Source organism: Bombyx mori, chromosome 18, assembly GCF_030269925.1.
Source record: "Bombyx mori chromosome 18, ASM3026992v2".
Classification (NCBI taxonomy): domain Eukaryota; kingdom Metazoa; phylum Arthropoda; class Insecta; order Lepidoptera; family Bombycidae; genus Bombyx; species Bombyx mori.
This window is the reverse complement of record NC_085124.1, coordinates 13,933,353-13,946,672: the sequence shown is the minus strand read 5'-3', so window position 1 is coordinate 13,946,672 and position 13,320 is coordinate 13,933,353. Positions and strand designations below refer to the sequence as shown.

General features: G+C 42.7%; 1 protein-coding gene across 3 annotated transcripts in view; it reads right to left on the bottom strand.

Moving 5' to 3' along the window:
* Window positions 1-378: 378 nt before the first annotated feature.
* Window positions 379-13,320, bottom strand: part of LOC101746192 (neuroglobin) — a 30,048-nt gene continuing 17,106 nt past the window's right edge. For all 3 annotated transcript variants that reach the window (XM_062673768.1, XM_021348410.3, XM_012690926.4), the window contains exons 3-4: window positions 9,713-9,944; window positions 379-7,765 (exon numbers count right to left, since the gene is read on the bottom strand). In XM_062673768.1, coding sequence (XP_062529752.1) covers window positions 7,598-7,765; window positions 9,713-9,944 — 400 coding nt within the window. In that variant the 3' untranslated portion in view covers window positions 379-7,597. The remainder of the gene's footprint in view (window positions 7,766-9,712; window positions 9,945-13,320) is intronic.

The following is a 13,320-nucleotide window of genomic DNA, read 5'->3' as shown; positions in this document are numbered from 1 at the left end:
GAGTGAATCTACTACCGGATACGTTGAGAAGATCCGGCGAGAAACTCAACGGGTTGATGTTTAGGTTAGGTTGCACGTCAAACTCTTTGCCGAGTTCGACGAGTACGGTTACCGGGGTCTCTACTCCTAGTGTTAGAGCTAAAGGTGTCTAATGTAAGGGTTATTGGATCTGATGGATCCGTAAGGACGTGTCTAGGGCGACGACGGTGACCGGCTCCTGCGTGATCAGGATTCGGGGGTGTGACTCATCCGTGAAGACATGCCAAGTACGTACCTACTTCCATAGAAAAATTGGTATCCGTCTGCTTCACTTCAACAGTAGCATCGCCAGACACGAGTATACCATAACAACAAACCTTCAAATGAAAGAAACGCAAGTTCTTCTGTAATTTAATTATATATTTTTATAGTTTCATTTAAAATCTAAGTTTTTAGAATCTAATTAAAAGACTAGATTAATAAAGAGAACAACAAAATTAGACAAAAAAAATATGTACTTTTTTTTCTTGTATTTGAACCTAATATACCTTTAATATTATTACTAGAATTAAATGATAACCAAATTGAAATGTAAGTGAATCGATTGAATATTATTCCATGATCAGGTGTAGTGGTCACTAAAGGGAAAGATAAAAATGGTGAACCAAAGTTTTGACTAAGAAAACTACGTTGCATCGCAGTGAATGTCACAAACGCCACTGTCAATTATGTCCTAACAATTAAAATTTTTTTTTTCAATAACTATGAGCAACGTCACAAACGCCACTATTAATTACATCATAAACTATAAAAGTGTTGATTTCAATAACTGTCAAACTTGTTACGATTACATCTAATTAAATAAATCATTAACAGATGAGTTTGATAAAGTGGTGGTAGGACGTCTTGTGAGCCCGCAAGGATGTCATTATGTAGTCGTAATGCGTTTCGGTTTGAAAGGCTAGTCAGCCGATGTAAAAGTAAAAGCTGAGACCTTAGAACTCATGTCATTCCGATAGAGGCACCCGTCACGCGCGGACGTGCTCATCGACCACTCGATCGCCCGGCCTTTGTTCGCCCGGCTTTTGTTAGCCCGGCCATTGTTCACGCGGCCTGTGTTCGTGGTACATCTGCCGACCAAGTGTTTTTCCTGGAAGTTTTTATTTGTTTTGTTTCCTTTTGTTATTTCTGTGTCGTGGTACATCTGCCGACAAACTGTCTTCCTGGAAGTGTTTAATTGTTTTGTTTCTTTTTGTTAATTCCGTTTTGTTGTGTTTTTTCTTTGTCCTGTAGTAATCGTGCCGCATCGCCACCTGTGTTCAATAGAACCGCTCAGGTCCGAGAAGTTGGGGCCTCGCCGCAAGGCGAGTGTTTTCTAAGACCCAGGGTAGCCCCACCTGGGCACGTAGACATCATGGACGCTGTATTTGCAGAATTTCTCCGGCTTCGCTACCCAAAGCTCACTTCCGAGTTTCAGGCCTTCAAGGCCGATCACACAGCGAGCCCTCTCGTGGACTCCGCCGAGCTCGCTGCTCCTGCGTCGCCTGTACCTTCGTGCAAAGCTTCTGCATCGAGCACCGCAGCCTCCGTCGTGCCTGCCGTTCCCGCGTCGCCTATACTGGCGAGTAAAACTGCTGCGTCGTCCGCCGTAGTCACCGTTCCAGCAGCGCGATCATCCGCGGCCTCCGTCGCGCCCTCCAAAACACCTACTCGTAGGTCACCTGCGCCCGCCTCCTCGTCCTCCGACTCTGACTCGGAGATGGAGGTCGACCTCGCCCCCGCCTCATCGACGGATGGATTCACCCTGGTGCAAAAGGGTAAGAAGCGTGCCGCGGAGTCTCGAGCTTCCGCGGCCGCTAAAATTAGCAAAGCCGCGAACGCGTCGCGCCCCCGCCCTCAGACTCCCGTTGCGCCTCCAGCCCGTGCCACTCCGTCGCCGCGTCCGGTGGCACAAAATAAAACTCAGACCCCTCCCCCGGTAATCCTTCAAGAGAAGGCAGCTTGGAAACGAGTTTCCCTGGCCCTTAAGGCCAAAAATATCAATTTCACGAATGCCCGTAACCTCGCGAACGGCATTCAAATTAAGGTTCGAACACCCGACGACCATAGGGCCCTCTCTTCTTACCTCCGTAAGGAGCGTATAAGTTTCCACACATATACGCTCCAGGAGGAGCGCGAACTCCGTGCCGTTATACGTGGCATCCCTAAAGAGTTGGATGCCGAGCTCGTCAAGGCCGACCTTCTCGAACAAGGCCTACCGGTTAACTCCGTACACCGCATGCACACAGGCCGCGGAAGGGAGCCATATAATATGGTTCTCGTCGCCCTCCAGCCTACCCCCGAGGGTAAGCAAATATTCAACATCCGAACGGTCTGTAGCCTTTCCGGAATCGCCGTCGAAACCCCACACAAGAAAGGCACACCTAGCCAGTGCCATAACTGCCAATTATACGGGCATTCTTCCCGTAACTGTCACGCGCGCCCCCGATGCGTCAAGTGTTTAGGCGATCACGCCACGGCCCTATGCACTCGCGATCAAAAAACCGCGACGGAACCGCCTAGCTGCGTCCTGTGTCGAACACAGGGTCACCCCGCAAATTACCGCGGATGCCCCCGAGCCCCTAAAATAAATCGCCGCGTCGCCCGCCAAAACCGCCTCCGAGCTTCCGGCCCAGACATCAAAGCCTCGGCACCCTCTGTGTCGCAGGCTAAGCCAGCGTTCGTTCCGGCGCCGGTGCCCAGTGTCTCGGCCTGGGCGAAACCGCTGCCGTACACGAACACGGCTACAACTCCCTCCTCCGCGATTCGTCCCGCCCCCGCGACTCGTCCCTCTCCCGCGACTTGCCCTCCGACCGCGTCCGACAATCTCGCTTTAGCGATCGACTTCTTTCAGTCGATCAACTTTGAGCGCGTTAACGCTTTGGGCGACGCCATTCGCGCTGCCTCCACTGCACAACACTTTATCGCCGTTGTGCAAGAATACGCCGACGTATACGCGTCATTAAATACGTACGTCCTCCCCTCACTCCGCCGGTAATCAATGGCGTATATAAGTAGAATAAAGCCCCTATCCGTAACGATAGGATTTTTTAACGCTTACGGTCTCGCAAATCAACGTGATCAGGTTTCTGACTTTTTGCGTGACCATCAAATTGATATATTTTTAGTGCAGGAGACCCTACTTAAGCCCGCGCGCCGTGACCCTAAAATCGCGAACTATAACATGGTCAGGAACGACAGGCTCTCTGCTCGTGGTGGTGGCACCGTCATTTACTATAGAAGAGCCCTGCATTGCGTCCCGCTCGATCCTCCCGCGCTCGCTAATATCGAAGCATCAGTGTGCCGTATCTCACTGACGGGACACGCGCCGATCGTTATCGCGTCCGTTTATCTTCCACCGGATAAGATCGTTCTAAGCAGTGATATCGAGGCGCTGCTCGGCATGGGAAGCTCTGTCATTCTGGCGGGCGACCTAAATTGTAAACACATCAGGTGGAACTCACACACCACAACCCCGAATGGCAGGCGGCTTGACGCGTTAGTTGATGATCTCGCCTTCGATATCGTCGCTCCGCTAACCCCGACTCACTACCCGCTAAATATCGCGCATCGCCCGGATATACTCGACATAGCGTTATTAAAAAACGTAACTCTGCGCTTACACTCGATCGAAGTAGTTTCAGAGTTAGATTCAGACCACCGTCCCGTCGTTATGAAGCTCGGTCGCGCTCCCGATTCCGTTCCCGTCACGAGGACTGTGGTGGATTGGCACACGCTGGGCGTCAGCCTGGCTGAATCTGATCCACCATCGCTCCCGTTTAGCCTGGACTCTACCCCGTCTCCTCAGGATACCGCTGAAGCCATAGACATCTTAACGTCACACATCACCTCGACATTAGATAGGTCATCGAAACAAGTTGTAGCGGAGGACTTCCTTCACCGCTTCAAATTGTCTGACGATATTAGGGAGCTCCTAAGAGCTAAGAACGCCTCAATACGCGCCTACGACAGGTATCCTACCGCGGAAAATCGTATTCGAATGCGTGCCCTACAACGCGACGTAAAGTCTCGCATCGCCGAAGTCCGAGATGCCAGATGGTCTGATTTCTTAGAAGGACTCGCGCCCTCCCAAAGGTCTTACTACCGCTTAGCTCGTACTCTCAAATCGGATACGGTAGTAACTATGCCCCCCCTCGTAGGCCCCTCAGGCCGACTCTCGGCGTTCGATGATGACGAAAAAGCAGAGCTGCTGGCCGATACATTGCAAACCCAGTGTACGCCCAGCACTCAATCCGTGGACCCTGTTCATGTAGAATTAGTAGACAGTGAGGTAGAACGCAGAGCCTCCTTGCCACCCTCGGATGCGTTACCACCCGTCACCCCGATGGAAGTTAAAGACTTGATCAAAGACCTACGTCCTCGCAAGGCTCCCGGTTCCGACGGTATATCCAACCGCGTTATTAAACTTCTACCCGTCCAACTCATCGTGATGTTGGCATCTATTTTCAATGCCGCTATGGCGAACTGTATCTTTCCCGCGGTGTGGAAAGAAGCGGACGTTATCGGCATACATAAACCTGGTAAACCAAAAAATCATCCGACGAGCTACCGCCCGATCAGCCTCCTCATGTCTCTAGGCAAACTGTATGAGCGTCTGCTCTACAAACGCCTCAGAGACTTCGTCTCATCCAAGAGCATTCTCATCGATGAACAATTCGGATTCCGTACAAATCACTCATGCGTTCAACAGGTGCACCGCCTCACGGAGCACATTCTTGTGGGGCTTAATCGACCAAAACCGTTATACACGGGAGCTCTCTTCTTCGACGTCGCAAAAGCGTTCGACAAAGTCTGGCACAACGGTTTGATTTTCAAACTATTCAACATGGGTGTGCCGGATAGTCTCGTGCTCATCATACGGGACTTCTTGTCGAACCGCTCTTTTCGATATCGAGTCGAGGGAACCCGCTCCTCCCCACGACCTCTCACAGCTGGAGTCCCGCAAGGCTCTGTCCTCTCACCCCTCCTATTTAGCTTATTCGTTAACGATATTCCCCGGTCGCCGCCGACCCATTTAGCTTTATTCGCCGACGACACGACTGTTTACTATTCCAGTAGAAACAAATCCCTAATCGCGAAGAAGCTTCAGAGCGCAGCCCTAGCCCTAGGACAGTGGTTCCGAAAATGGCGCATAGACATCAACCCAGCGAAAAGTACTGCGGTGCTATTTCAGAGGGGAAGCTCCACACGGATTTCCTCCCGTATTAGGAGGAGGAATCTCACACCCCCGATTACTCTCTTTAGTCAATCCATACCCTGGGCCAGGAAGGTCAAGTACCTGGGCGTTACCCTGGATGCATCGATGACATTCCGCCCGCATATAAAATCAGTCCGTGACCGTGCCGCGTTTATTCTCGGTAGACTCTACCCCATGATCTGTAAGCGGAGTAAAATGTCCCTTCGGAACAAGGTGACACTTTACAAAACTTGCATAAGGCCTGTCATGACTTACGCGAGTGTGGTGTTCGCTCACGCGGCCCGTACACACATAGACACCCTTCAATCTCTACAATCCCGCTTTTGCAGGTTAGCCGTCGGAGCTCCGTGGTTCGTGAGGAACGTTGACCTACACGACGACCTGGGCCTCGAATCTATACAGAAATACATGAAGTCAGCGTCGGAACGGTACTTCGATAAGGCTATGCGTCATGATAATCGCCTTATCGTAGCCGCCGCTGACTACTCCCCGAATCCTGATCATGCAGGAGCCAGTCACCGTCGACGCCCTAGACACGTCCTTACGGATCCATCAGATCCAATAACCTTTGCACTAGACGCCTTCAGCTCTAGGAGCAGGCTTAGGGACCTCGGTAACCGTACTCGTCGAACTCGACAAAGAGTTCGCCGTGCAACCTAACCCATGAATCAGCTCGCTGAGTTTCTCGCCGGATCTTCTCAGCGGGTCGCGATTCCGATCCGGTAGTAGATTCATTCGCGATGCAGCTACTCTTGAGTTGTTAGGTCTCCTTCGGAGGCGCTCGGGTAGCTGTTAGCAAATCCCACCCCTCCTGGCTGAGCCTTTGCTCGCCCACCTGTCCTGGTGAAACTGGAAAGGCCTCCGGGCCACCAGTAATCCCTCAATCATAAAAAAAAAAAAAAAAAAAAAAAGAACTCATGTCTCAAAGCGGGTGGCGTTAATTTTGTTGCTGATGTCTATGAGTTCCGGTAATCACTGAGCATCAAATGAGCCACGAAGTCACCCATCCCTCTAAGCAATAAAAAAATTGTTTAAAGTTCATTTATTATATCGTTCATTCAAAACGTGACCATCTTGATTGTGCTTCTTATTCTTTTGCCTTTCTTTCTTATGCCTTTAAATTTTCTATTAAAAAATTATCGAAAAAAAAAAGTCCTTTCCACAATCACGTGATCATAGATTCACTTTCACCGATTTATACATGAATGATTACTAACTATGAAACTCAATTAAAAATAAACGCTAACCTTATAAAATCGAACATTTTCTTCATCATTTAAATCTAAATTATAATATTAAGCGTGTTTATGTAATACAAAATTTGTTTAAATTACATTGCTTGACCATTACATTATAGAGTGTACAAATTATACTCGAGGCCCAAACGTTGAGAATTAAGAATACAAAGGAAAAACAATAAACTGAATGTCGTTAATAAGATTCTCAGCTAAGCTTATTAAATACTTTAATTCATCTTAGTAAGTTCCAATTGTGTAATGTGATAATCGCAAAGCTAGGCTCCTGCGTCACTAGCGATGGCTAGGACGTTGACCTTACGCGTGAACTGACTTTTGATAGCGTTACATTACGCGCCGAACAAAAACAGTTCAGTTTTATTATTCCATAGGGATTTTTAATTGTTATTTCAATAACCAACAAGTCTGTGGGAACTATTGTATCTATAGTCGTTATAATACGTATTAGCCTCAGTGATTTTAATATGTTTAGGATCGTAATAAAAATTATCAGAGAAAGCTTTGGTACGAAACTTTAAATATACAGGCCTCAAATTAAACAGAGACGAAGTTTATACGCAAAAAATACTCGCACACAATTATTATTGATAAATAAAATGAAATGTTCTGATAGAAGTTTCATTAGGGTTGCGAGACATTGAAATATAGCGTTGATGCTATTTTCGAAAAACTTTAACTATTTTTGTTTCATGGTCAGCCTAACAAAATAATACTGATCCTGTACACAGATATTATTAAACACACAGTATTCTGACAAGAGTTTTAAATTCAACCAAACAATTTCCCAGAGGCCGCCCCAGAACAACTTGGCGTCGCTCGGTGGAGCAGGAGCTAGGGGTCTTGGGCATGACGTGGGAGGAGCTAGAACAGTCTGCCCAAGACCGATATAAATGGAAAAATTTGATTCGAGCCCTACACCCCAGCAGAGGGTAATAGGAAAGAATGATGATGATGATGAAACAATTCCCCTGATTACAAATAGGAGTCTTTAAGCATCTTCGTTATGCGGTTTATTTCTTTTACGATTTTCATAAAAGTATAAATGAGCAAAAGACTCAAGATGGTTTCGAAAGGTTTTTTACACAAAGATCACTGTTGGCCGGGACTACGTGGTCTCGTTGTTCCCGATTTCTTTCCCGGCCGAGTCCTCGTATCCTTTCACTAGATTCTCAAGGATGAATTTGATCGTGAGCTTGTAAATGTTCTCTACGTTTGCCGTGTACCTCTCGCCAAGAGTTGTTTTGGCCGCTTGAAGGAAGGGCTGCTCGATTTTCTGAAAAATATAATAAGTTTTTAAAACATTAGAGAGTTTTGGGACAGCAATAAAAAGTGTTCGGTGCGGTTTTTTTTAGATTTTTCTTTATTTAATAACCTTCTTTTGATTGAGAATTTCATGATAAATGGAATTAATTTCGGATTCGAGTGCTTCCTAAAAGTCATGTACAAAGGTTGAGTTGTAAAGTTTTTTAAGGCATAAATGGATAAGCCATCAGCTGTCCAATCTCTCCCAAACCTTTAAATGTAGATGTAGACTGATAGATGCTAGCGCCTCTGACTGTCGTGTTTGAGGGTCATGAGTTCTACTTCGGACAAATTCGTGTGACGACCCGGTTTGTTTGCTCTGTATGTGGGTTTAAAGTAAGTAAGTCTGTGGGTCTCATGGTATAGCGAATCCTATGAGAATGGGCATCTGGGTCCGGAAGGCTGTTTGTAATTAACACTAATCATACCAACGCTTACTGGTACCAATTTGTACCATAGCGGATAGATAGCGGTATACGACAAGTATTACTCAAAATATACAAAACAAAACAAAAAAATAGTATAATAACTGTAGATTCAAGAAATAGAAATCAAACCCGCAAAATTATAATTTGCGTAATTACTGGTGGTAGGACCTCTTGTGAGTCCGCACGGGTAGGTACCACCACCCCGTCTATTTCTGCCGTGAAGCAGTAATGCGTTTCGTGTTAAAAAAAGTAGAAACCATATATATATTAACTTGAAAAAAATATTTACTCATAATTTTTATTTAAACTTTGCAATAAATAAAATTTACAAATAATATAATATATAATATAATCAAATCGACGGAACGAATTCTGTGAATGAGATTTAAACTAATCCAATTAACCGAATTCTCTCTTCACTTATATAACGGGTTTCAGCGGCTTTTCGTTTCCCTCAAATCGTTGTTATAATTACATTCACTACAGCGCCCAATGTTTGCTTGAACGCGGCAAATACAATTGAAGAAATAGATGTGAACACCGTTCTCACTCTCCCGCTTTTCAAACCGAAGCGCATTTCAGCTTTGCTACCGAAATAGGTAGTTTGGTGGTACCTACCCGTGCAGCGTTTACACTTTACTAAAGCAAGATTATCAGAAATTCAGAAAATCATAATTTTTATTACTCGGGAATTCTGGAAATCATCCCTATGAAGTACTTATTTTCTTAGCAAAATTTGTACCTTGGAGCGAGATTTGAACACCAGCATTGTCAATATGGGTCTTAGCTTCTAGATCACAATGACTTTGTTTTTTTTTATTAAATAGGCGAAGGGTATGATTGATGGAGCCAGGGGAAGTCGATGTCTCCATGATAATCGGCGCTATCTTTTAATCCGAAAACCATAATCTCTATGTAGCAGAGATCGTAGAATAGTGAGTCTGACTCACACTATCAGTCTTCTTTGTCTTCACCTTATCCCACTAGGTGGGGTCGGCACAGCGAATTTTTCTATTCCATTCTCTTCTATCAGCCGTCATCTCAACGTTCACTCTTTCTCATATCGTCATTCACGCATTCCATCCATGTCTTTTTCGGTCGCCCTTTTCCCCCTCAACCTACATTGCACTAGCATTTCCATACATCTCTCTCAAACTCTCTACGCATCACATGTCCATACCACGCTCTTTAATTTATCAATCACTGGGCTACTTTCACACTTCATCTGATATACTGATATAATCATTCCTTATCACACTGTCAGTATCTTATACATATATATCTGCTTATATAATATTTAAAAAGTCAAGTAATTCATTTCATAAATAAATTCGTTATTCCCCCCAGCATAGCTTTACAATTTTTTATTCTTTTTTTTTTCTTCCTTCTTAGCCCAACGAATTTTCCAACAAAAATTCAGCGAATAATTTGATAAGATTGACTTTTAATTCAAAATTTGTTCCTTAGTGAGGTTAGTCATTAATAATTACCCAGAAGTTCTCTGCCTTAAATCCAGGGACTTGGTGATGAGTGGCACCTACATGCTGTATGTACGCCAAGAATGTGTCAATATCTCCTAAGCCCTTGATCCCCTCATCCAGGGTGTGCATCACTTTGTTGGCGTGCTCCGCTAGCTCTTCGGATTGAGAGAGATCCTCCGTGGTCCGAAGTTCTTGGAATTTCTCGAATAGATGCAGTAGGTCTTCGTTCTCTTCGAATAGTCTGAAATTGGAAAAATTACTTGTATCAAAATGCGAGTAAAGTATTTGGGATACTGTGGGAATTTAAAGAAAAAAATTAACCTTTACATTATGACCACTTTGATTTACGTATATGTCGTTTTTTCATCGTATTCATTAAAGTGAATTGCACGTTTGTTTGTAATCGAAGTACATATTTTTGATGGTTTTAATAAGTTTACGAATTACGAATTTCGCTTGATTCTTGTCAAATAAAATGTCATTGAATATAAAGAGGCACCCCGCCTCTTGGATCTAATTAAAGTTAGTGAGTGTTCGCAGGTTCAGATCAATACGAAGCGAGTCTGCCAGCCTTGAGCAAACACGCAGTTAATTAGTTACCTTATTTGTTTGTGTTTAATTAGGTTGTAAGAATTCTGAATCTCTCTCTCTTTAAGGAAAATTTATGTGAGATGGATTAATGAAATTTCATAAAGTTAATTAATTCGTTTTTATTATCTTAACAACCAAGTTAAGATACCAAACACGTCAACCATTCCTAAAGACATAGCAACAAAAGCTATTATTGAATGCTACAAAAGCTTTTAGAAGTTTGTGCTTAATTACGTTTTTTTATGTTTGAGAGATTACTGGTGTCTCGGAGGCCCTTCCAGTTTTACCAGGGCAGGTGGGCGAGCAAGGGCTCAGCCAGGAGTGGTGGGATTTGCTAACAGCTACACGAGCGCCTCCAAAGGAGACCTAACAGCTCAAGAGTAGCTGCTTTGCAAATGAATTTACTGCCGGATCGAAATCGCAACCCGCTGAGAAGAGCCGGCGAGAAACTCAGCGGGCTGATGTTTAGGTAAGGTTGCACTTCGAACTCTTTGCCGAGTTTGACGAGTACGTTTACCGGGGTCCCTACTCCTAGTGTTAGAGCTAAAGGTGTCTAATGCGAGGGTTATTTGATCTGATGGATTCGTAAAAACATGGTTAGGACTAGTTGAGATCCTGACTCTGTAATTGTATAAAATATTCCGAAGACAATTTGAGTTTGAAGCTAAAGAAATTGTGTTATTATTTACTGAACATTTATAAATTAGCCTAAGGCGAATTTGAACATCCACTCGATAAGAGAGGCACTGCCGGTGTCGTTAGAGATATATCTTTTGGTCTGCGAGCCTGGGTAGTTTCGGCAGGAGGGTGCGGTGTTCCTTCCGAACTATCAACCCGCAGAGCTAAGAACACTTGAAGAAATATTTTGTTCGACGGTAATCCACAACAACCACATTATAAGACGGAAGATATTAGAATATAACTTCAAGATACAGGTGCGTAAAAAACTTTATAAAAATCTTATATGCAACAGCTTACCTCATGATAAACATGAAAATGTTAATTAAAGCTATGAAATCGTTCATTTGACCCACGTTTGTACGAGTATAAAGCAATAACCAAACAACGTCATATAGAAATAACAATTAATGTTATCTTTTTAATTCTGTTGATACTAGAGAGGTCAGGATACTAATATCCTGACCTCTCTAGTATCAACAGAATTGTACAGACCGATGACAATATAATAATATTATAACTTCGCTCTAAAGCGAAGTTATAATATTATTAGATTGTCATCGGTCCTTGATGGGTATGCAAATTTAGAAGTAAATCGGAAGTGTTTTAGTATGTTCAAAGATTTCCTTATATAAAAACAAACATACAGTCATACCAAGCTAATAAGAGCGTGATAAAAATTGAAACCATTGACCGTGATTCATGCTTTCCTTGGAACTAACCAATTTATCATTTCGGGCACAGTTACTTTATAATTAATGGCCCTTACTGTGATTTCTGTCCTTGCGATCTGAAACTTGCAAAGAATACGTCTCTATTATGTTCTACTTAAAGGCCTAGTTATATGATTATTCTCAGAGGTGGTACCTATGGTCCGTCACATAGGTACCTGGTATGTCGAGAATTTAAATATCCCTTACTACATCTATTGAAGTAATATGAAATACCGTTGCCTGTACAAACGCGAACGGAAGATGGAAGTGGCCATTATAAATAAAATTGTAATCGTAAATATTCTGAGATAATATTATAAATGTAATAGGTTCGAATGATATTGCGATTCAATACTATCAAATTACGATTCAAATTATTTTATATTCAAACAAAACGGAAATTTCTAAGGAAATCGCTTAAGGAAAAATCCGAGGACTATCATGTACTTGTATGGCACCAAATGAAAGGCTTCGGCTTTGCAATTCTAGTAGCATTTGGGGACTACTAATGAATCATCTTAACTTTATCAAATTTATTTGACCCTATAAATTCTAGATCAAACTTTAAAAATATTTTAACACACGTCTATTGGCGAAATTCAAGATAAGACTTTAATTTATTTATTTCTGAAAAGTACTTTCATAGCTTAAGCCATAAATGTCTTGCTACAACCGCGGGTTTTTTCGTAACCGACTTAATGTTTCTCATTTTTTAAAACAAAATCAATTTTTTGGTACTGACAAAAGAAAGAAGCCCTTCTGTTCTCCAGCTATTCAGTGACAGACTTTCGGTCATTTATAATTTTGCCGGTCGTCGCGAATCTTTTGTGATGCGATCCCTCGGGATGCTATCATGTGACTTCTAATGAGATAGGTCTGAGATAGGTGAGATGATCTATCTGCGGATGTATTTCGAGGCAACAATACTTCCGCGTGGAATGTTTTGATGGTGAACCATTAAAATTATCTTTTAGTCAAAATCTGTACGCAATAAATTTTAATCAAATTGATTGTATCATAAATTATACATATTATAAACTCGGAACTCGCTCGAAGCGATGGATTAATGGTCTTAATAAATTTCGCGAAAACACATGCTAACTGCTAGAAAGTACGCACTATCTAAAAGTATTTATTAGTATGCCTGTTTTTTATGTATATTCAAATCATAGAAGAATCTCCTATTAAAGCTAAGTTAATAAAAATAGAGATGGGTTTATCAAATGGAATAGAACTTAATGACAGATGTAATTGAGTTACTAATTAATTTATATGATTGATTGATTGATTGATTAACTTATTGAATGTTTAAGAATTTACAGTGTTTATAAGAATACAACTTAATAAATAAATTATTACAATCAGAATTAATTATTACAATAAAAACTGAAAATTTTCTTCCTCTTTCTTTTTCACTTCTTTTTCTTGCATTCCGATCCAATTATGAGCAATTATAGCCTATAATTTAAGTAAGAGATACTAAGAAGATGAATAGAAGCCCATTAAGTTAGTTTCAAGTCATTCACAAAATTCAATACGAGCAGATATGTTCAAAAAAACCGCGGTGTCTAAACCCAGGCTACCTCATTTGGCATTTGAAATAAATATTAACGATAGTCATTAGGACATCAAAGA